This window comes from Apteryx rowi, unplaced genomic scaffold (genome assembly GCF_003343035.1).
Source record: "Apteryx rowi isolate R43461 unplaced genomic scaffold, aptRow1 scaffold_51, whole genome shotgun sequence".
NCBI classification, from domain to species: domain Eukaryota; kingdom Metazoa; phylum Chordata; class Aves; order Apterygiformes; family Apterygidae; genus Apteryx; species Apteryx rowi.
In genome coordinates this window covers 3,031,349-3,055,754 of record NW_020450772.1, presented here as the reverse complement: position 1 = coordinate 3,055,754, position 24,406 = coordinate 3,031,349, and the positions used below count along the sequence as shown (strand labels likewise).

Genomic DNA, 24,406 nt, shown 5'->3' with positions numbered 1-24,406 from the left:
TGGCATCAGTAGCTCATATGCTCATGTGCATAGCTCATGCATATTCTGCTGACTCATTGGGAATATATGAACATTTCATTGTATTTTAGACAAGATTTAAAAACAGAAGTTGAAAATAGCCTTCTCATTCACTTTGTTTGTAGCCTAAGCCCTGGTTCAAGGTGACCTTGAAATTGAGTGTCTGGAACATTTGCTGTGTTAGCCTTTTTTTTTTTTTTAATATATAGAACCTCCGTTTCAATTAAAAAAAGAGTTAATTGAAAATATAGGGCAAGTGGGTGCTTGTTAGATAAGGATGATAGGTGCTATTTTGAATCTAAAACTTGTTTCACTTTCATAATTACATTTTTAATAAGGCTTTATCAGCCTGTATCAAGTGCTGCCARCCTTGATAATAAGCAGAGAATAGCTCGATGCTTGTATTCAGTGAAGACAAAAACAGTGATTAAACAAGACAAAAAGAAATTTTGCATCTCGCCTTGAGTGAGGAAACAGTATGAACCACAGTGTGGTAATCTTCAATGTTTACTCTTAGGCCAAAGCCATTTTTGTTTAAAGGGGATCACAGGTACCCAGTTTCAAACCCCGAAAGTCCTGTCGTCATACTTTATGCCGAGATTGGCTCAGAGGAGTTCTACAGATTCCACAAGCTGCTTGTTGTAAAGGCCGAGGCAGGAGAAATCACTTACGTCCTCAGGCACTATGTTGCTGTAAGTATATTTGTTCTGTGTTACACGAGTATTTGACATAGAAAGAGTTATTAGCCAGGATTTAAAAAGAAAAAGGGCCTAAGTTTGATTTCTTTATATTTACATTTATGTAATGTGCTGCTGCTTGAGCTCTATTCAGAATTACTCAGTTTATTTTCTTATTGTGTGTAGCTGAGGATTATAGAGTATTCACAATCTCCTGATTGTTTAAATGAGAGGGTTGTTGGATTTTACAAATTCAGAGTCAAACTCCACATAAATTACAGAGTTTTATCTAAGAAAATGTTGCTCCACTTATATTTGATTATAGGAAACAGATACCACCTAACTCCCATTTATATATTCAGCTCTCTCCACAGTCAGGCCACTTAAATTACCTGAATATGAATAGCAGAGATTAACCTTAGGTCCCACTTTCAAATGAAAGACATTGTTTCTGTAGGGATTTCATTACAGAACCACTCACCAGTCCTCCTGTAATTTGTCCCTGTTTTCATCTCTCTCCCTCAAATTGCCCATAACCACTGGATTGATGTTTATGTTTTAAGAGCTCTGTGAAATTAGTTATTTGACTTTCTTCCTGAATATCGCATTAATGTTGCTAAAACCTGCAAATGTAGCAGCTAGTAGCCAGACTTGAATGAGAAAAAGCATCAGTTGCTTCACCTCTAGTAACATTTGCACCTTTGATAAAAGAAGGTCATACATTGCATACACTGCTTTCCTTTTAATTGTTTTTCAATTTTGGAAAGAGTACTTGCAATCAGAATTAAGTATACTATGCAACAGATCTTGATACAGTTATATGACTGGTATGTACTTCAAAACACTTCTATCAAGGGACCTTGCAGTATCTTTGATTTCTGAACTTCAAAAAGCTTAGTTGAAACCCAATAGCAAATAAATTTATTACGGTACATTAGTGCAGAATCACTCACTGTATTTCTGTTTCTCACTTACRCGTTACCAGCTATGTTTGAAATATGTACCAGCTTGAGATACCTTAGCTTTGGGGGAAATGGCAACTTTTAATTTGTACATCAAAACAAAGAGTGGCAATATTGTAATGTTTGCTTTTTTGTTACAGAATCCCAGTAAAGAAAAAGTCTACCTCTCTGGGTATGGAGTGGAACTGGCCATTAAGAGTACAGAGTATAAGGCCAAGGATGACACCCAGGTGAAAGGTGAATTCTTATTTTAACTACTTTAATGTAAACCCCTTAATTTTATAAAGGTAATCTTACATTTCTTCTGATACGAATGGCTGCTTGCCTGAATAGCAGATATTCTTCTTTCTTCTGATCTGAAATCATCAAAATCATTGTCTTCTCTTCCTTTCTCTGTTCGGATTGTGTCCTTTATGAAGTGTATTTTTACCACAGTACTTTTCTCCTGTATTTGTAAAATGCTGGGCACAATGGGCTCATAACTCTCGGCTAGATCTTAGTAATGGCACTGCTAATGCAACTAACTTTTTAATCAGTTAACTAGATCTTCTGCAGGTGTAAAGCAATTCTTCTACCTTAATTTCCCTTATCCATTCTCAGAGCAGAATGTGTTTCCTTGTCCTGTTCTTGGGGAAAAGAGAATTTAGAATGATGTGTGGTTTTGTGCTTTTACCGCTATCTTTAGAGCACCAATCTCCATTTTGCAAACTGTCATACACCTCGTATAACTATTCTAGAAGGGAAATTTGTGTGTTTATTAAAAAACCCTATAATTAAAACTTATAATTCTGGGGAAAATCTGTTATTTGTAAACTTGTGAAGTTTTACACCAAAATTGATGCAGTGATCTGGAATGCTTTACAGAATTGACAAACTATACTTGAATTGCTATGAGCTGCTAATTGCTCATAGATTTTAACCTGCAATTAAGGGTATCATTCTTATTCAAATCCTGTCTGATTGGGTGCTCACTCTTTTGTTCATGCCTGTGCTTGTTCTAGCTGTGTCTCTGCCTTTTTAGAAGCAAGCACTCTTCTAAAAGAACAGGACATTTAGTTAGACTTGAACATAAAACATTTGGAGTGGAGCTGGCTTGCATCCACCTGGCTAGGAGATGGTGTGACTATCTGCATCGTCTTTTACACAGATTTCTTTGTGTTGATTAAGCTCAGAATTGGAATTTATTTATTCAGATACTTTTTTTTATCCTGTATTTTGGGGGGTAAAATCAGGATTATGCTCATGATTGAAGTTTAGCACCTACCCTACAAAGCTGCTATGTCCTGAAAGCTTCTAGGCCCTAGTGAATTCCTCTGCAGTGCCTAGGTACCTCTGAGATTTCCACTCACCTCTGAGACTTTCCTTCTAAACAATATAACTTGGTTTTCTTTCAGCTGTTACTGGGTTCATTTGTGGAGTTAGTGTCCCTTGGATACAAGTTCAGAAGTGAACCTGAAACTTGCCCTTTCTTTCCTCTTTCTGCTTACTGCAGTGCCCATCTGCTTAAAAAAAGGATTAGATTTTTTTTTTAAATGAATTTTGGTGAATCATCAGCTGCAGTCCTTGTTGGAGGGACTGACAATGAGATTAAATATACGGAAAACAGTGGTCTATCTCTACCTTTATGGTTGTTTGACAGAGCTGATTTTTCTCAGTTTGTCAAATGTGATGATGCACATTCCCTGCTAAAAAAGTAATTTGAGAACTAAAAATGAGAGTCGTGTGCAAGTATAAAGGTTTTATAAGTGTTGTTTCAGGCAGTCATATCAAAACTAATCAAATCGAGTGTGAGAACTGTCTGAATAATTGGTGATAGTGGTATTCTCTGTGTATTTATAGGTACAGATGTGAATGCTACAGTAATAAATGAAAATGACCCCATTGATGAAGTGCAAGGATTTCTCTTTGGAAAACTAAGGTAAAACTCTGTTGTAAGTGGTTGGGGCTTTGTCTTATCAAAACACTTGATGCAGAGATGCTGATCTCTTGCTTTATTTTTATTTTATTAAATATATGAGTGCTTTGTTATCCACATGTGTTAGCAGCATTCTTTTTCATTTGTTGGTTTCCTTGAATTAGCAGCAGAGCTGCTTCCGGGAACCCACATAAGTTTTCTTTTTACCCTCACTCCCTTTCAGGCAGTTGTATCCTGACTTGACAGAGGAGCTGAAGGAGCTTAGAAAACACCTTGTGGAAAGCACCAATGAAATGGCACCTTTGAAAGTATGGCAGTTACAAGGTAATCTGTATGAAGACTTTCAGTATTGTACTGCAAATACTTAGGTGTAAAAAATATCTTCCTGCATTCTATGCAAATGCCATTGCTTGTGGCAGGGTACAATTGGGAGAGTTTGGCTGTAAATTCCTGCTTTGGAAACTACTGGATTTTCTGAAGCTCCTTCGCAGAGTCCTATTGAAATAGCTTTTACAAAGATTCTTTTTTGCAGGACCACCGAAGTGAGGTTTGCTTTTGTATGGTGATGTACAGAAAGCTACTTACTCTTCAATTGGCTACTACAGTCACATTCTCGCTTTGAAAGCTGAGATTTCTCAAGACCAAAGGAAGGACTAGTCTCAGGGTACTACTTGGAGAGCAAAGTTCCCTTTTAGCCACTTTCATCTACTCCTAAATGTTTAAATGGGTTCTTCGAGTGAGGATGTGCCCGGTCTTTGCAGGATCAAAACTGGTCGGAGTTCAGACCTGCATGCTACTGAATATTATCCATTCTTATTACTAGAATGGCAGTTTTCAAAGCAGAGCCCACTGGTCATGTGCAGCAGCCCATGACGGCGCATCTTGTCAGCTGGCTGTTCTGCCACTGTTCACAGGGACTGTCCAGTCTCTCCCCACCAAGCTTCCTGTATGACAGCGGCATAGCTCACCACGTAGCTGTGTCCGTGTTCACCTCTTGGGAAAGAGGATAGCAGGGAGCGGACTGCGTAAAGTGTTTTGTTCGTGGCAGCCTACTCCTAGCATGCGTCTTTCGCAAAGATCAGATGGGGGCTTAGGTCAGAATTCAAGCYGGGAGTGCAGTTGATAAATGTGTGTGCAGTAAATATGGTGCTTCTTGTAAGTGATGGAAGGTAGATCTGTTTGTGTGATAGCGGCTACCCCTTCCACTGGAATCTGCTAAATGCCCTGGCCCACCAGTAAGATTGGTACCGTTGTGGGTACCCCTTGGTTGTCCTCAAAGAATGCTTCGTTGTTTTAAACTTGGCAAACAGTTCCACAAATCAAACATGACTAGGGAGTCCAGCATTTCTTGTTGTGACGTTCATGTGTTTTGTGGGCTTTTCAGTTCTTAAATTAATGATCTTTCCTCCTTTTGACTACCACCAAGATGGCACTAATTTAGAGTTTCTGTTAAACCCAACAAGAGGCATTTTGAGCTATGTTTCAAAAGCTTCTGCATACAGCTCTAACCTGTTTCCCTGGAAAGCATCCGCAGTTCTTGTTATAGGCCTGTTGAAAAGGCTAATCATCCTCTGGAAAAGGAGTACTTGGAAATGCTGAATATATGTTGTAGCTACAGAGAATCTATCTTCAACAGATTGCTCTTTATTTTCCTAGCCTGTGAAACAAGTACCCAGACCTCTTCTGAAGGAKAGATCCTCCTGTCCCTACCAAAAARAAAATAGTGAGGGTTTGGGCTCAAGGAAGCAAGCTGTAGACATTGTGCACTAGTTCAGTTTGAAAGAGTTACTCAGAGGCATTTAATAAAAGCTGTAAATTAGGAAGAAGACAAAAAGGAGCTAAAGGAGCGGATGAGCAAAAATTGTGAAAGTCGAAGTTGGTATGACTGATATATAAATGCTTTTATTCCCAGTGCAGTGTGTTGGGTTGTTTTCAGTTTAGAGTCCTTGACTTGTACTGTTTTGCTTCTAGATTTAAGTTTTCAAACTGCTGCCCGCATTTTGGCTGCTCCCCCTGTGGATGCTTTGATGGTCATGAAAGATCTCAGTCAGAACTTCCCTACAAAGGCCAGGTAACTTTAATGATGAGTACCAGGAAGTTTTCTTATTAAATTATCTTTTTTTTCTCAGCCGAATACTTGACAGGCAGCATAGGTCCGGTTAATGTCCGAGTTTCCATTTAGCTGGAAGCAAACATTGCAGAGCACTTATGCAGAAGAGATCTTCAGCTTACGATTATAATGGGGAACTTGCACTGTTTTTCTTTGGTATTGACCAGTGGAAAATTCAACAAAATTACCTGCGCTATTTTGTTTTGAAATGCTTCTGAACCTTTTGCATCAAGTCTTTAGGAATATACTGGATAGGGTTTCTGTCTGGCAGTTTTAGGATTTACCTTTTACTGGATCCCACTCTTCTGGGATCCCCTTTTGGAAATGGCCCAGTGCTTAAGGGAATAAATCTTATGTCAGAGGATGACTAAATGCAGAAAATAGAGCAACTACACAGCAGTGAAGGTCTTGGATATGTTCAGATGAATTTCAAGAAATTCAGTCATGATCTTGCTTGCCCCACCAGAGTAGAAAAATACATGAAGATGATACTACAGGAGCTGCTCCTTTTAGAGTAGGTGGAAGTATACTTATGAGTAAAAAGAGACCAAGTTCTGGTCTTATCTCCCAGTAACTAATGTTAAGATTGTGCTATTTGTACCTTATTAAGGCTGGAATTGTGCTGTCATCCAGTTTTTAGTCAGATCAGTGAGCTGAACTCACCCATTCTGTGCTGGCATGATCACTAGATCCAATGTAAGGAAAGGAATGGAGCCCACAGCAAGGAATGAAATCTTCCTATTCTCTGCTCCCACTTCCACCCCTACTTTTTTTTGCTGGCAAAAGCCCAGTTTTATTATGGCTTAATGTGAAACTAGACCCTGAGAGTCAAAAGCTTCTTTCTTGGAGCAGTTGGCATGGGATTAACATTTTTATTTTCTCTTGAATTGTGGCAGGCAATTTTTGAAAGAAATACTAATGCATCCTACTTTTTAATGGGGCTACAAAATGCAAATGCTTCTGGTTGCAGCTTCTGATATTAGGGGACTAAATATAGTTAAGGTACAAAAAAATGGGATAATTGGGCAAAATGGAACAAAAATTGACATCATGTTGTTTTTATTTCCATAGAGCRATAACAAAAACAGTTGTTTCCTCGGAACTCAGGACAGAAATTGAAGAGAACCAAAAGGTAACACTTCCAGAAAGTTATGTAGTGCTTTCACACATTTAATATAAACTGAAGCTTTGAAAATGTTTCTGTTAAAAAGTTTGTTTTGCTTAAAAATATGAACCAATGTTCTCACACACATCTTTGTCTTACTATGCATTTGGGAAGTAAAGAAGTGGCTGGATTTTCAAACATGGATTAGGAACATAACTTTTCCCAAATATAAAAATACYGATCAGAAATTCTTTGAGGGAGATCAAGAGTACGCTGGGGAATGATTTTGTTTACAGAGCTGTCCCTATAACGGTTGTTCACAGTAGTCAGATGTGTCCTGACAGTTATTTGGCCAGTGCTTTTTAATGTATATGAACATGAGCTTCTATTCAGTATCTGAACTCTGAATCTGTTAGCTGTATTTATCTATCTTTATAAACTGAACTTTAAACCCAGTGAAAATACTGTGTTCTCAACCCTTGGAGGAAAATGTTCTATTTATTTACAGAAAATACACAGCATAAATATTCTTAGGATTTCCAGGCGGACTGGCTTAATCCCTAGCCTGCAGAACAGGCCTGTATCAAGAATGAAGTAGGAGAAATTTTGATGTCTGGGTCACATCAGTCCTTAGTTTCGCTAACAGAGCAGCATGGCTTGTCAGTTCAAGTTGCAGAGAGATGGTTAGTACACTTGTATAAATGTGCCTGCTGCGTGGCCGCCTTCCAGTCTCTGACCCAGTTTTTATTTGACTCCTGTAACAAATGTGTAATCTCTGAAACTCATAGTATAACTCACCCTGAATAATAGTTCAAAATAGGCTTACCTTGATTTTAAGTTACTGATTTTAGGTTTTGATTGTACTCTGAACTTCCTGCAAGCCATTGTATATGAAATGTGTGAGTGCTTTTTAGTGGGAGTTATTACAGTCAGAATGTAGTTATATTTTTGGATTATGTTTAAATGTCTGAGCTGGAGGGAATGTAGCTTGTTAGAAAGCTATTGCTTGGAAAGCAATTATATTAAGCATATTCTTACAGCTTTAAGGAGGCAGAAGAAATACATTTTTCATGACCCAGTTTGAGATGGCATTTAGAAAATACTTTTTAGAGGTATAAATTCCTCAATGTTTACAGGGAAGCCACAGGATCAACTCAAAACCTCCTGCCATTGCTTGTAATGATCCATATGTACCATGTGGAGGAAATGGTCCCACTATTGGTATTTTGAGGGGAAGCTACTTAAGGAATAAAACTTTAGCAGCTATCCAAATGAGTCATGTTCTTTTAGCTGTACTTTGAAGTAAAATCATATAAAAAAAAAAAGGTTGTGAGGGACCTCTGGATGTCATTGAGCTCAGCTTCCTGCCCAGGGTGTGCTCCAGTGTTTGCAAAAAAACGTCCCAACAGCTCTGCTGTGTACTTGGCATTAACAAAGCACTGAAAAAACAGTAGTCACTGGGGAATTTCATACAGCAGAATGAAAATACAGCTGGCAGTGCAGTCCAGATAAAGCACAAAATACAAGTTTAAGATTATAGTAAAATCAAAGCCAAACAGTACCTTTTAATATATGATCTATGCTGATCTATTCACATATTCCAGTCTAACTTGACATTAACAGCAAAAATGCAAAGTAAGGTATACATCTATGCCTTTTTTTTTTCATTGATGATATTCAGCTCATTTAGTAGTAAATATAACCTGAAAGCTTTACAAGTCCCCTGGGATTCCTGCTCTGAACGAGAAATCTCTGTTTGTTCAATAGTGATTAAAATCAGAAAAGAGAGGATACAGTTTGACGCTACCCACCAACACAGTCCTGGAAGGGATGAGGGGGGGTAGAGTATAATTGTGAGCTAAAGCTGCCTAGGGCTTTTCTGCTACCTCTTAGAGCAGCCTGGTCTGCAGGTAACACCACAATTTGGTGGATGCATTTTTATTCCAAATATGTCTAGACTACTAGATCCAGATATGGGTAGACTGTAAAGAGCCCTGCTCTTGTCAACTTTTCCTTTGCACGACTCTCTGTGTGGATATTATTTGCTAGTGAAGTTCACTGCTTTTAGTAAGTTGTAGTTTAGTATCTATGTATGCACAGAAAGATATAACTTAACATTGCACATACTCAACTCTTGTCTGGGAACTTTATTAATTAACAGAATATATAAATTCTTCCTGCTTATATGCTGCTTTCCTGTTCTAGGTACTTCACAAGTTACTTTGCTATTCCTCCTTTTGCTTTGCCCATCCTCTTCACAGTAGTAGTGTTGGKTTTTTTTTATGTGCAAATACTGTTTTTTTCCTTCAGTGTTCATTATGCCTCTTAATAGAATTTTGTAACTGCTGCTGCATGAGAGGAGGTATTAGGAAAAAACAATGGCATTTCTAAGTGTTTTTTTTTTCCTTTTTTCTCCCCCCCCCCTTTTTTTTTTAATAGAATTTTACATGTTAGAGTTAGGAGTTTTGCTTCAGCAGGACTGTTTTCTACTCACCTCTCTGCTGGTTCAAAATTGTACTCTAATGGTGCCTCAATTTAGGGGCAAGCATCCAGTCAAATGGGGTAGCGCTTAGAGGTACTTGGGAGAACTTCCAAAATATTCATGAGACTTTTCCATACGCTTATGTGCTATCTGTTGTTTGGAACTTCACAATATTATTGCAGCTCATATTCTCTTCGTTCAGGATGCATCCACTATCCCAAGACTTGGTTGGTACCTTAAACGTAGCAGTTAGCACCACGCGACATACAGCATTTTGAGTCTGTTCTGCCCAAAAATGAGCTTTAAAGAGCTAAGACAGCTACCTGGATGCTTTCTGTCCAAGTATTTTATTTTGTGAGCTGTCAGCTAGAAAATATTAAATGACTTCTCTCAAGTATTTTCTAATGATTTAATCCAAGTATATTTAAAAAGTCTACTGAGGCAATTTCCAAATTTGTCAGAGTTGCACAGAAACTAACAGGAAGTCCCATTTATGTATGTCTACACTAGATAGCTTCATTTTTTTCCTCTTTGGTTATATGAACTTACTAGGTACGGATATATACACAAAGTGAACTAAAGACTGTAGCTGAGAACTAACATAATGCAATCCAAACAATAATGGGGGTAAAATCCGTAGCTTTGACACACTAAACCCTGTAGTCATTTTTATTCTGTTTGTAGCATTCTTCTAATGGCTTTTTTTTCCCCCCCACCTTCTTCAGTATTTCAAAGGAACATTAGGATTACAGCCGGGAGATTCTGCCCTGTTCATCAATGGACTACATATTGATTTAGACACTCAGGACATATTTAGGTAGGGATGTCTTCTTTTCCAGAATAATTGTGTTCTGTTTAGAATCTTTCATCCTGCTTGTGCATGGGTGATAAGGTCATTTAGACAGATTTGAACCTTCTTTGAAAAAACTGTATTTAGACTAGGTGTAAATGTTTAATTGATAAGTATAGGGAAAAGCAAACAATGCTTACTTCTTTTACACAAGTGGTTTCCTAACAAAAAAGCTGATGTGAAAACCGAAATACTCTAGAATATCAGAAAGGGAACCTCACCCTACTACTGTTCTGACCTGTTCTGTGAATAAACAAGGCTTTGGTCTCCAGGACTGTCAGTGTACAAGTTTATTTTGAAGACAGTAGAATATTTGATTCTCAAAGGCTAAATCCCTGTACATTTTCCATCTGAAAACTGCCTTGCATCTTTGTCAAGATCTGTTTCAGTACTGTGGAATTGAAATTACAATTGTGTATCACGCTTAAGTTATCTTGATGTAATGCACTTTTTCTCAGAAAAATAACYGAATATGTTTAAATTATCTCAAGTTTCTTGAGACAGTTAGAAATAGGTAAGAAGTAAGAAATAATGCACAGACCTCACAGACATTTGTTTATACTTTCTATCTGTTAACCCTTAGGCTACAGCAAGTTACTTGCTGTATTTTAAAATTCAACAAAATAATTCTTCTTTTCCTTCCAGCTTGATCGATGTGTTACGCAATGAAGCCCGTGTTATGGAAGGTCTGCACAGCTTAGGAATTGAGGGTCTTTCCTTGCACAATGTTCTGAAGCTGAACATCCAGCCATCAGATTCAGACTATGCTGTGGACATCAGAAGCCCTGCTATTTCAGTGCGTATGGTTTAGATAAGAAATACCTTATCCACCTTTGAGCAACATGTTCTTAAGCTGTCAGGGGAACTTTTGTTCTTCACCTCACAAACAAATCTGAAACTTTGCAGAGAAGAAAAAGGAGCAACAATAGGGAAAACAAGTGCTGTGTTTTAAACGCAATTAACTCTTAAAGTTTTTATTCATATAGTGCTCAGTATAGTGTTTGATTTTTAAAATGTTTTATTATTCCAGACTTGAGCAGGAGGACTGGGATCATTTAAGTGACTTTATTTTATTTTTCTTTAGTGGATCAACAATCTTGAGGTTGACAGCCGGTATAATTCCTGGCCTTCCAATGTGCAAGAATTGCTGCGTCCCACATTTCCAGGGGTGATCAGACAAATCAGGAAAAACTTCCATAATTTTGTAAGTAGTGATCTGATGAGAAATGAAATTTTCCTTTTTTTCTTCACAGCAGGGGCACTAGCTTTTGGAACTTACCCATGTATATGTTGGACTCTCTGTCACTGAAAGATGGAGTTAGGATGCTTTTCTAACAAGATTCAGTTCTAACTATACTGCCAAGTTATGACTGAGATTCAGAGATTACTGAACATGGTTCTCTGCCCTCTGTTGGACTGGTCATGTGAGTGCCACCATGTGAACCAAATGTGAACAATGCTGTGGGAGCATTCACATTTTATCCTTCTATGGAGATCATGCTTTTAGCACTGAAATTATCTAATCAAAAAGCAACACTTCATCTGAATAAAGGGCTGTAACTTCATTTTAAGGGGCCTGCTTCTGTCTGGGTGTTGGCCTTGCTCTGAGACTGCCTAGCAGGATGGGCCTCCAGGAGGGCCAGGCAGAGCAGCACGGTTTTCGTGCATTCTGGCAAGACGTGCATGGAGCACTTAACTGGGAAAATTTTGATATGGCCAGAGACAGAAGCCTAAATGCTAGAGCATACTGGGGTAAAGGTAAGGCATGAAAGGAGTACAGTCTGTTCTGGGTAAAGGCGCAGTTTAGACAGGGCATCTTAGATTATGATTTTGGACTTAAAGATTTTAGGAGAAACTTAGTGGGTCTCATGTCCCTGTCAGTGAATAAAATGGGATTGGTAATAACTCTGCGTTGAAACATGAATGAAGCTATCTCTAATCAAAAGCCAATGTCTTGACTTCTTAAGGGAACAGAAACCTCTCACTTGCAATTTATATGCAGGTGCTGATAGTAGATCCTACTCACGAGACTACAGCAGAATTGTTTAACGTGGCAGAGATGTTCTTCAGTAACCACATCCCACTGAGGTAATATTATGTTTTTATGGGAACTTTTTAGATCAGTTTCGTTTTTGTGACTCTTGCAGTTGTAAAATGCTTGTTGTTAGGACACTGTAGAAATTTTAGATATTTTGTATTGCTGGTAAGAAAGGGCATTTTGTAAACATTGTTCCTTCTTTAAAATATTTTGAGTAAAACTTTTGCTACTAGCAAAACAGAGCCCAATAAAAAATTTGGTCTCTGCAACAGCCCAAAAGATACTTAAAAGCAAGCACTGTGGCTGAAAGAAGATATGAAAAGCAAGATTGTGACAGACTCCTTGTCAGAGATTATATGTCATAATTCTGATTCCTCAACACTGTTCAAAATCTTAGCAGTCGATTCAGAAAAAAACTTTGCTTAAGATGATGAGCATGGCTTACTGTTGTTTGAAGAGTTGATTACCTGTTAGTATAACAGATTCATAATCTGGGCATTTGTTTGATTGCAGGATAGGACTCGTCTTTGTGGTTAATGACTCAGAAGATGTTGATGGACTTCAGGATCCTGGTGTTGCCCTTCTTAGGGCATACAATTACGTGGCACAAGAAATGGATAATAATTATGCTTTCCAGGCAGTCATGTCTGTAAGTATTCATTTAAAAGGGAAATGAATGTTTTAGTATTTGCCATAAATGACAAATTGTGGTCATGTGCTACTATGTAGGTAATGGGAAAAAAATATTTTTCTGCTTTGACTTTATTGGTATTCAGGGTACCACAGAATACCTGTTTCCCTCTAAAGTGCTGTGACCTAATTTTAACAAGTGAGGCCAGATTTAAATGTGACATTTGTACTTTTGTAAGTTTTTTCTGATCCCACCTCTTTCTTTGTTCTGCTAATATGACTTCTAAACTATTCTATCCCTTTAATATTATAGTTGAAAGTTATAGTTGACAGTATAGTGAACAGTTGTTGCCACATAATCTTGCACCATAAAAGGATATTATCGGTACTAGTAAATTCATTTTCACTTGTAGTTCATTTCAGTTGTAGTTTGACATAGTTGCATAAATCTGTAAGATGGACATACTGTAACATTAAATTTGCTGGTTATTTGAAGACAATTTTTTTCATTATATAAATTACAGGGCTTTTTAATATAGTTGTAAGTCAGAAGTAAATCTTGTGCCTTCAAGAGGGAAACAAAATTAGTTAACTGCTTTACATGTAGGGTATGTTGTATTGTTCATAAGCACAAGGAAGAGGTAGCTCTTCTGATGTGCTTCGTTTGAGCCTTTTTGTTTTGGTTTGGTTTTTTTGCTGAGCACTACTTTTCCTGCTCAAATATCTTTTGTAATTAAAGATACAAGGTATTATTTAAAGAAATCCATGATACTTACCTACTTCCAGTCTGGCTGGAATAACTATGAGGTAAAGCAAGATAAGTTTCAGAGCTACCAGCACTTTGTAACTTTTAGCTTTGTATTTACAAGCTGTTATTGAAGTTAATAAACATGAAAATGTTTTGAATATCTGGCTGTTTATATGTTGTATAATTACTGGAACACAGATGATATGTTAATTTACCTTTGGTAAGGAGAGGTGATTTTCAGTTGCAGCTGTAGACTTGTATTTGTGTCCCCTTTCCAGATATATAACAAAGTAAAAACAGGAGATCAGCTGAGAGTTGAGCATGTGGTTAGTGTTCTTGAGAAACAGTATCCTTACGTGGAAGTGAACAGCATTCTGGGAATTGATTCTGCCTATGATCAAAACAGAAAGGTAAGAATTTGTGAAATAAAGCATTTTTTTTACTTCTTTTTTTAATCAACATTGTTTTGCAAATATCATCGCTATGTACAGTTTCTTGCTCCAGTTCTCTTATTTAGTAAACAAGTATCTAATTCATTATCATACTGGGGTGAGTTTTAATAGTATTTTTGTAAGTATTTATGTTCAGCATAAAGTTTATATACATATATATATATGCATAGACACACATATACACACACACATATATTTTATATTACAAGAACTAAGGTAACTCTCATGTCTCTAGAATTGCTTAAAAAAAAAAGCGAGAGCATGGCTCATAGGGGAAACTGAGAAGCTTAGTGTTTGGGAGGGATTTGTGTGGGTTTTCTTTAGCATTGGTATTTGAATAGTGTTTGAGATAACAGGATGATGACAAATGCAAAATTCCTTGCCTGTAGCAAGGCATTTGGCAACCCTTCTCAAAGGATTTTTTAAAATTATTTTTAGGGTTGATACTTTCCTGTTTGGAGAAAGCTGGGAGTACAAAACACTACTGGGTCACTTTTATGGGAGACGAAGCAGATCGTATTTGGGGTTCTATAAGGGATGGTTTTTTATTTTAGTTGAATGTTCCAGAAAAAAGAATAGAAGTACTTTCTATAACAGCTCTGTAATATTTATGATACTGCCAACATCTGGAAATCTGAAGAATGCTGTCAAGGTTATATACACAGGAAGGTGTAAAGCATGGATGCATACAAGTTTGAGTAGGAAACTGGAGAAAAAGCATTTTGAGGTAATCAAAATGCATAAAGTTAGGATAGAAATTTCTGAATGACAGGAGAGGTCTTATCAATCTACATGACAGTTACAGAGTGGTACTTCTTACCAGCTGATTTCACTGATCAGAACAAGCAGAGCAAATCACACTCGGTGTGCTGAGGTGTAAAGGACTTGGCCAATGGACCCAGCGCAGTTTCATGGCTGGGGGAAGAGTTTGAGGAGGCTGACTCTGCTGGAATCTCCCTCTATAAAGCTATCCTCAAATTTTCATACCTATGAGACTCTCCTGCTTAAAGGGATCCCATCCCTTTCTCCTTTACCCAAATATGTATGTGTAGAGCAGGAGGGATGCCTGGAACCATGGCAGCTGCTTCAGCTCATGACTGGGACTAGCAGCTGTGGAGTATGGTTAGATTTCTTGCCCCCTGCAGTTTAAAAGTATCTAGCACTCAACCTGAAATTCTTCCTGCAAAGAACGGGTGATACTAACTAATCTTCACAGTTACTTTTGAAGTTCTGAAGTTACCATAAAGCCTTGAAAGGGGCTATGTGACTGGGGCAGAAGCAAGGCATTATTTAATCCATTGTTTGCTTTCAAAAAGCAAAAGGCAAGAATGGCAGTGATGAGGGTGAAGCTGGAATGTGAACCTGGGCTGTTCTTATGCTGAACTAACCTGCTTGGCTTGGCTTTCAAACAGAGCCCTCTTCCCGCCCTGTTTAAAACACAGAAACAAACAAACAAACAAAAAACCTCCACAAGAAATCCCCAACAGCTACAAAGTGCTCATCTCTGAAAGACCAGAGGGGCCGTTCTGGAGGCCTTGCTGCAACTGTTCTACCTGACGCCATTCAGCATGACCATGTCTTAAAAGGAGGTCTTTAGAGAGAGCTTGTCTCTGTATAAAGGACAAAACTTAACACTGGTCACACTGTCATGTGATCTGAGCTATGTGATTTATTTTATTTTTTTCTTTTTCTCTGTTCTTAAAAGATAACTATAGGGTGAGGATTAAAGCTAAAGAGGTTTTGAAAGTTCTCAAAAAGAATCCCTGAACAGTAGAACTTGGTTAACTTCTGTCCCTAACTGAATATGAATAATGATGGTGCATTTTGCAGTGGTTGTGTGAAATGGAGAAACGTGCTTTGACAGAATAACCCCCTCTTGCCTCCCTGCCCCCTCCCACAGGAAATGTGTGTGTAAAAAACTTTAAAAACATGTTTCCAAAAAAACCCACCCCTGAAACAAACAAACAACAAAGAAAACCTGCCAAATCCTCCCCCATCTTATGTTACGAATACCAATGCTTGCATACTTCTGTGGCAAATGCTGGTTTCGTACTGCGCTTTTTTTTTTGCTATTACCAAAAAGTATTCATTAGAATTAATTGGTTTACAGTATGAATTTAGTGGACTATTTTGCATGATGCCTAGTTATGTGCACTTTAAAATGAACTAACTCTTCTTGCTTTGAAACTCTGAAAGAGAAGGACATTTTATGCATATAAGATACGGAAAGTGTGTTATGCATTGCATAAAATTTGTATTCAGTATGTGTTAGATAAAAGCTGAAAGGACATGTTGGTGTGTTTAGAACAGACTTCGGTGGATATTGCATGGAAACATGAACCCTTGTAGTGATGGGCTGACATGGTAAAGTTACTTCTTTCCCTGTATTTAGGCAGCAAGAGGCTACTATGAGCAGACGGGTGTAGGTCCTCTCCCTGTTGTGCTGTTCAATGGGATGCCTTTTCAAAAAGATCAGCTGGATCCTGATGACCTAGAAACCGTGACAATGCACAAAATCCTAGAAACCACAAGCCTCTTCCAGCGAGCCGTGTACTTGGTAGGTGCTGGGTTCAGCTGCGACTTCAGAGAGAAACATGATTGGAAAAACTGACTTGAAAGTCCCTGAATATGTAATACACATGACAGCTTAACTTACATAACTAGTTGGTTTTTAAATGGCCTAAGGCAAATATGTGTGTGATATAATCAAAATTGCTTTTTCTTTCTTCTTTCCTTCAGGGTGAATTATCTAATGATCAAGATGTAGTTGAATACATCATGAACCAGCCTAATGTTGTTCCCAGAATCAATTCAAGGATCTTAACGTCTGACAGAGAGTACTTAGATTTGACAGCAATGAGTAAGGGATGCTTTTAGCTGCGTTACACCTGAAGTATCTGATTGTAGGACTTTTGCTTTCCCGACGGAATGCTCCAGTGGCAAAGTGTTAACAGTATCCCAAGTGACAGCTTCAGGGGAATTTGACTCATGAAATTGAGAGAATAATGACATTAGAAAAAGCCAAGAGCAATACAGTCTTGTAATGTGTAAAGCAACAGTTTGTTCCTTATTTCTGACCTTTTGAGCAGAGGTTGGCGGTCGTCTTTGGAATTACTGAGGATTTGTTGTGCCATATATTTTAGAAGAACTTTTTAGAGCTGGAATGTTAAGTAATAACATCCAATGCAGAGACTCTGCAGTATAACAGCAGGACTGCAGATGCACTTGTGTAATGACCTTTCTTGAGTTGGTTGAAGAATGGTAATACAGTGGACTTTTTAATGTATATTATTTACATAAATTAACTTGAACCAAGCCAGACTTGAATAATTGACTTCTCCATATCGAAAATGCTATGTAGCTATTAGCATAACTTATGAAACAACAAAAATTCCTCAACATATTAGCTATTAACAATAGAAATGAAATATAAAAATCAATATCGCAAGCAAAAAGCTGTGGGATGTGTGACCTGATATTCTGGTAATACTGCTGATTTTCTTTCATTTCACATGGAAATAGTTTGCTTTGGCATCTAATACTTTCTCTCTCATACTTTCTCTCCAGATAACTTTTATGTGGATGACTTTGCTAGATTCACTACGTTGGAATCCAAAGACAAGACAGCTGCTGTGGCAAACAGCATGACCTACTTAACAAAGAGAGGTAACATCTACAGTAGATTATGAACCCAAATCTATTTTTTTATATGTGTTTCAGAGCATACATGCAGTAGTCAGTGCATTTAAGCCATGAACCTTGTTCAGGCCTGTGGGCAGTGCTGCCATTCAAGTGTTAGAAATAGACTTTTGTAGGGCTCAGCATCTACATGGAACAAGAATGTTCCCCTCATTAAACACCCGTAGCCTTCTATGAATAATGAAGTCCCAACCAAACTTATGCCACATTGCATAAGACTGCCAGAAACACAGCAATGCAAGCTCTGACACAGCAGTTACACTGACTAGAACGGTATAAAAGGGATTCCAGCTCTTTGCCTCATAATTCAAAACAACTAAAGGTTATGTGCATTCAAAAGAAACTTATTGCGTGTTATATAAGACAACTGCTAATCTGGTCTGTGCTGTTCTTACTGCTCCCGTGCATGTACTGCTTTGTCAATGATGGTATTGTTTCATTAGTTATACATAAAGTCCCCTGTTAGTATTAAAACTCAGCTGTGCTGCTCACTATAAGAAATGCATGCACAGACATAATTAGTACAGAGCTTATGCTTAATCAGCCCTTGCCTATACCCATTTCAATTAGGAATCAGAAATAACTTGCTGCTTTTTGAACCAATTTCTCTTGTTTCGGTTTCTGTGTTCTTTACCCGGCTCTTACAAGTTTCCCCTAATACCATCTCAAGGCACTGCCACCTGCATGCACTGCCTTAAATGTTCCTGTTGCTCATTCTGTCTTGTATTTACCCTTGGTTTATGCTCAGTCACTTAGATCTGAGCAAGTTGCTTGCTTTCCCTTTGTAGACTATTAATTAAACCTACATCTCCATATGCTCATTTGAAAGTGCTGTTTCTTCCGAGATATTGAACCTGGAGGGGTAAAGAAGCAGCCACTCCCGTGGAAATTAAATGAGAATACAGGCATTTGTTAACCTTCTGGAGGATTGTGATTGCCCATTCAAAATGTGGATTTGGTTAATTTGATTAGCTTAACTTACTCTTTACTTTCCTGCTCTCTGCTGATTTCATCCCATCAGTCAACGGTTTCTGTTCATGGAGGTGTATTAGTTTGCGATCCCATGGCTTCACAGTTTTTGGCTCACTGCCCCTTTTGTGACTTAAGATACTGAATAGCTGGTATCTGATTACAATAATGTTGTAGCATGTTTATTTTCTAAAATAATAGGAAAGCTATATGTGTTGTTGACTCAGCAGCAATACTGAAATAGTGCTGGCTTGCTGGTTTTTGAAGAGGGAAGATAACAGTAACTGTCAACATCCAAGTCAATGGCATGGCAGGTTTTGCAAATGGTCTTCAGAATGATGCCTTCATGGTATAGTATGAAATTGATAATATGTAGTATAATTAGCGCTGTAGTATGAAAATAAAGCATCAGTCTATTTGAAAAAAGTGTCAAAGCTTATTCTAATAAAATAACACAGACTTGTTGTGTGTTGAAACTGAACTTCAGTGATTCAGTTATGCCTAGTGCAGTGCTGTTCAGCTTCTTGATACACATTGGGATTACTAAAAAAAATTAATGTCTGTTTCCTTTCCCTTTCTTTCCTCTCTGCTTTTTGACCAGGAATGTCTTCCAAGGAAATCTATGGTAACTCATGCTTTAGCATTTCTTCTGTTACTGTTCTGGGAATTTTCCAATTCCTTTATAAGGTTGGATTTAGAATCAGCAGGAAATAAGAAAGCTGTTTAAATGCATGTTTGCTTCAGCACTTTTTTCTCAGTACAAAACTGATTTTGTGAGCTAACAGCATCAGCATGAAGAAGAGACGTGTCTGTAACCTAGTGGGAACCTATAATTAATTTATAGGTTCCTTTGTAATTTCTAAACTGAATAGGTAGCAAAAAAAAAATGCAGTTTAGAAACAGTGATGCATGCTGTCCTATGTGGGTTTTCTGTGTGAAGGAAATCAAACCTAATACAATACTACTATTTTTGTCCTACTAGACTTCATAGCTTAGCTTCATCTGCATCCTTCCTATGTCATTCTTTTTTTTTTTTCCAAATCTGTGCATGCACATCTTTTTTCATCCAAATGAGGAAAAACTGAAGCTCTACTTCTACCTCAAATATATATATACATTTTTTCCTTTTTTTCCTCCTACAGATGAGTCTTTTGTTAGACCAGTTACTTTTTGGATTGTTGGCGATTTTGATAAACCTTCAGGGAGGCAACTGTTGTATGATGCAATTAAACATCAGGTAGGTAATGCCTGCACAGCGTAGCGGTGTTAATAAAGCGGTGGATGGAGGCTTGAGAAACATAGGATTATGCTTCTGTCCTGTGTTATGATGCAAGAGAGAGTAGTTTTCCCTGCACGTTTCTATTTTCCAGCCTTATCTTGTCTGTAGGGGCTGGAACATCCCTGACCTGCTTGTGGTAAGCCAGAATCCCCTCTCGGCCCTCCAGTAATACAATAAAGAAAGGATGCTCTTTAGTCCCTGTTTCTAAAATGAAATGTCTGAGTTTTGGTTTGGAGATGAACATGAGCACTGCTGTCTGTTTTGTCTCTTGTTGCAGAGACTGAATCGTAAAAATAAGTAGTTTACTCCTACATCGCTGTTTTGCCAGATCTCTGAGTGATGGCCATGGTCTTGTATTTATTATGTAGCAAAGCTGCACAGTATTATCTAGAAGATTCCTGTCACAGTGGTGCCTATACGTAGACTAAATACTTTGAGTTAAATTAGTATTTTGTCCTTTTAATCTTGTGCTGTTACTTACCCAATTGGAATCTGGCTTGCATGCTAAGAAATACAAAGTTTTTGCTATAGATCTTATTAAAATAGATTTTTCTTCTTGTATAAAACATACCTGAAATCTAAAACTTTTCTAATCCATGTTTGTTTAAACACAGAAATCCAGCAATAATGTCCGAATTAGCATGATTAATAACCCCAGTGAAGATCCAAACAGCAAGAACACGCTTGTTGCTAAGGCCATATGGGCAGCTCTGCAGACACAAACTTCAAATAACGCCAAGAACTTCATCACCAAAATGGCAAAGGAAGAAACTGCAAAGGCACTTGAGGCAGGAGCTGACATCTTAGAATTTGCAGTTGGGGTAAGCATGTTTGTTGGTGCCCGCAAAGGTCAGGTACTTTGCTGGTTCTTCTAATGAATATCTTAGTGTAGCATGTTCATATGGAAAAGCTGAAGTAACAATGGAGAGTAACACTCTGGGGAGGTTTTTTTGTTTGCTTTTTTTCTCTGAGAGGTTAAGCTTAGTGAACTACAACACTGCCTAACAATAAATGTAAAGCCTCTTACACATCAAAGCTACACAACTTTAAAAAGTCAAAAGGAATGCAGGTTCAGAGATACGTTAAAATGAGTCCATTGTTTCTTGGGTATTAAGAGAGAAGTTCAAGCTCATGATCTCTTTAAGACGAAAATAAACTACATTTCTCAAATGAGGCTTAAAAATTAGCCAAGAACCACTTAAGAACAGAAGAATGGAGTATAGCCCTTTACATCGGAAGTTGTGATATATTTGAGAGCGACAGGCAGGAGCTAGGTTTAACACCACAAAGAACAGGGGCATGAGGATAAATTTTATCAAGTTATAAAGATGTTTTTGAAAGGAAACAAGAAAGATGCATTTTAAAGAAGTGTTCATGGGTGTAATTTTTGTCCTGTTTCAATGTCAAGTATTCTTTTCTTTCAGGGTATGGATATCAATATTTTCAAAGAAGCCTATGAATCTCCCAAAGTGGATTTTATTCTGTCCCATGCTATATACTGCAGAGACGTTCTGAAGCTGAAGAAGGGGCAGAGGGCTGTGATCAGCAATGGAAGGGTGAGATCAGTCAGCAGATGGTAAAAGCGTTATCCAGAGTGTCGCAAAGAAGCGGACCTTGAGCAGCAGTGTCTGAGAATCTGATACAGAGTCTCTGCCTTCTTTAGGTTACTAGATTGCACCTAGTTTGATTTAGTCAGACCTCCAGTGATCTGTTCTTTGTACTGTGTCCAGCTGAAGTTTTGTACAGATTCAGATGTCTAAGTAGCAGAAGTTTCAGCCATGTTGGCACTGAATGGAGTCCAGGGCCTAAAAAGGATGATAAAGTTGTATGATTGTCCCGCTTCCATTCCTTGGGCAAAATGCTCCTCTGTCTGGCCCCGGAATAAAGGATGTTGGTGACTTGATCTCTCCCACAAGCTCTTTCTACAAGAGCCACTTAAATTAGACAAATTCTGTTGTTACAGTATTTCCCTGCAAATAATGAAGCCCTGCTGTGTACAGCATTTAGTTTCCTTTTGTCATCTGCTTGCTACTTAGGAAAAAAATGCAAGTTCCAGTGACTAATGTATACTTTATCAGGTTAAACATTTCAAGTGATAATTTGCAGTATTCTATTCCCATTATTAGCAAAATAGCAAGAATTCTCTAGGCAGCTTTTAGGCTTCTGAAGACTGGAGCAGTAAGATTTGCCAGGGCTTTGCTTCACTACTGGAATTGGCCTGGTATTCTTTTGCCCCTTCAGGTTGTAATATTGCAGGTATAATTTAATATGCCGTACTTTGGCAAATCAGTGCGCTTACTGAAAAGTGTAAGCATGTATTTTATGTCTTAAGGTCTAGGTTATTTTGTACTGTTGGCTCTAGATAGCTGGAATTATGTTAAACTTGGTTGCTATAGGCATTAATATCAGTCAAAAACAGTTAACACCCATCACGATTGGGCCTGAGTATTTAATACATCTTTGAATTTTGTTTCAGTGCAGCCTTTACATAATAATTCTGATCCCGTTTTCTTTGTAGATTATTGGCCCATTAGAGGATGGTGAGATGTTTAATCAGGATGACTTCCACCTCCTTGAGAATATCATACTGAAGACATCAGGACAGAAAATCAAATCCCAGATTCAACAGCTGGGATTTGAGGAAGATCTGTAAGTAAACCTGAAGAGATTAGCAAAAAGTGGTGGTGCTCTTATAACATGACCTCCTGCAGCCTGGAGAAACCTCAGCTTGTATCAAGTACACTCTGGTTAGGTGTTATAAACAAACAAACACATGTGTATTCATTATGGTCAAGTCTCAACTGTTCAGAGGAGCAAGTCAGAAAGGAAAAAGATGTAAATTATCTGTATTGGGTTTAATGCGCTCTAGTGACTTTTTGTAGTTCACAGTATCTCATGTAGGTGTGGAGCTGTAACTGTAGCCCCCAGATTCAGGAAGCAGAATTGGGAGTACTGGCAAGCCCCAGTGTGGTACTGTACTGTGCTCCAAGTTCATCGTTCTTGACTCGTTACCTGTAACTAGCAGTAATCTACCATGGCTGGTCTGTCACCTCGTGATGGAAGTTGAAGGAGCTGTGTTGACTGCAGCCTCRCTGACCAGCAGCAAGAAAGTGGGGAAGCGCCCAAGTCTCTTGGGACTTACCATAAAACTGTGTAAGCGAACACAGAACAGTAAATGCATTGGAGCTCACGGAGATAGTCCCTGGATCACAGCAACATGGGCTGCAGCAGCCTGCTGCGTTGGGTATTGGAGGAGTTCGGGAAGTGGTTTCTTGGATGGAATTAAAACACAGGTAGAGTGAAAAAGAGTATGAAAAGAAGAATGAGGGTGGTCGCGCATTCTACAAGGGCTTTCTAAATTCACTGCTGTGTTGCGCTAGATGAAGTTTCATTCCAGATTTAATTGACTTTGGCTGGTGACAGCATCACCAACAGAGAAGCTGTCTACATGCAGAGGAGAGCTGTTGTTAGCTGCTAAGGGCTATGTTACAAAGCGGTATAAATTGCTATGTGTTATTACATTTGTTCTTGAAAAAGCTTTCTGCGCTGGATTGCCTTTCTGCTTCTCTAAATGGAACGGAAGCCTGACTTCTCATTAATATTAAGGCCTTCAGACTTGTGGAGGGTTTTCCCCTAGCTAAATCTTAAGTGACAGACTGGTTTAAACCACTTGCCTCCTGTGTGTCTTGGTTTTATAACTCGTATGTAGGATTACCACAATATTTATTTAAAAAGGGAAAGAAAGGAAGAAAATAGAGATGAGACCTGAAGAGTAGGCTTCCTGAATCAGTTCGCAGTTCAGCTAACTGCTGCTGTCCTACCAGTATCAAAAACATTTTTTTTAGTAATATATTTCACTGTCAATATTACAGAAACGTTTACATGGCTTTTATCTTGTTTTAAAGAGAAACAATAGGAAAAGAAGTAGAGATGAGATAATAATAATCTTAGTTCCAGATAATTCTTGCAAAAAGAACAGAGGTAATCTATTCAAAGGAAAATCATCTTCAGGTTCAAAAGAACATATGCTAGTGTCTGTTGGTCAGAACTGATATTTATAGAGTGTGTGTGCGAGTGTAAGTGTGTGAGAGCTTGTAGCTACGAAGACAATTTCTCTTGTATTTAGCTTTCGCAACAGTCACTTTCCCATGATGCTGCTATCATCTGGTAAAGGCTGACAATGTTTGCTTGTGCAGGCTTAAGTAGGTTAAGCTGAGGTCTCTTGTACAGAAATCTTGTGCGATCTGAGCTCTAGGAGGACAGTTTTAACAGCATTCCATACCCTTTTGCATCCATTGCTGTAGTGGGAATCAAAAGGGAAATAAAGAAAGGGTGTAGGCTTTTTGGATGGTAGGGCAGAAGAGGCCATAGACTGAACATTTGGACAGAGCAGAGTTCAGATTTTTTTAAATAGCACTGCCAAGGTTTCCTGAAAGCTTTTGAATTGAACTGCTGCATTAGAAAACAGGGTA

At 38.2% G+C, this 24,406-nt stretch overlaps 1 protein-coding gene across 3 annotated transcripts in view; it reads left to right on the top strand.

Moving 5' to 3' along the window:
* UGGT1 (UDP-glucose glycoprotein glucosyltransferase 1) overlaps positions 1 to 24,406 on the top strand; it is a 46,723-nt gene that overhangs the window by 6,029 nt on the left and 16,288 nt on the right. For 2 of the 3 annotated variants that reach the window (XM_026080056.1, XM_026080058.1), the window contains exons 6-25: positions 536 to 710; positions 1,798 to 1,894; positions 3,497 to 3,575; positions 3,796 to 3,896; positions 5,544 to 5,643; positions 6,754 to 6,814; positions 9,995 to 10,086; positions 10,765 to 10,915; positions 11,204 to 11,323; positions 12,122 to 12,207; positions 12,671 to 12,806; positions 13,814 to 13,945; positions 16,380 to 16,544; positions 16,727 to 16,847; positions 17,555 to 17,653; positions 19,257 to 19,280; positions 19,798 to 19,892; positions 20,549 to 20,755; positions 21,359 to 21,490; positions 22,453 to 22,583. In XM_026080056.1, the coding sequence (XP_025935841.1) occupies positions 536 to 710; positions 1,798 to 1,894; positions 3,497 to 3,575; positions 3,796 to 3,896; positions 5,544 to 5,643; positions 6,754 to 6,814; positions 9,995 to 10,086; positions 10,765 to 10,915; positions 11,204 to 11,323; positions 12,122 to 12,207; positions 12,671 to 12,806; positions 13,814 to 13,945; positions 16,380 to 16,544; positions 16,727 to 16,847; positions 17,555 to 17,653; positions 19,257 to 19,280; positions 19,798 to 19,892; positions 20,549 to 20,755; positions 21,359 to 21,490; positions 22,453 to 22,583 (2,304 nt within the window). The remainder of the gene's footprint in view (positions 1 to 535; positions 711 to 1,797; positions 1,895 to 3,496; positions 3,576 to 3,795; positions 3,897 to 5,543; positions 5,644 to 6,753; positions 6,815 to 9,994; positions 10,087 to 10,764; positions 10,916 to 11,203; positions 11,324 to 12,121; positions 12,208 to 12,670; positions 12,807 to 13,813; positions 13,946 to 16,379; positions 16,545 to 16,726; positions 16,848 to 17,554; positions 17,654 to 19,256; positions 19,281 to 19,797; positions 19,893 to 20,548; positions 20,756 to 21,358; positions 21,491 to 22,452; positions 22,584 to 24,406) is intronic. The other variant, XM_026080057.1, reaches the window with a different exon arrangement.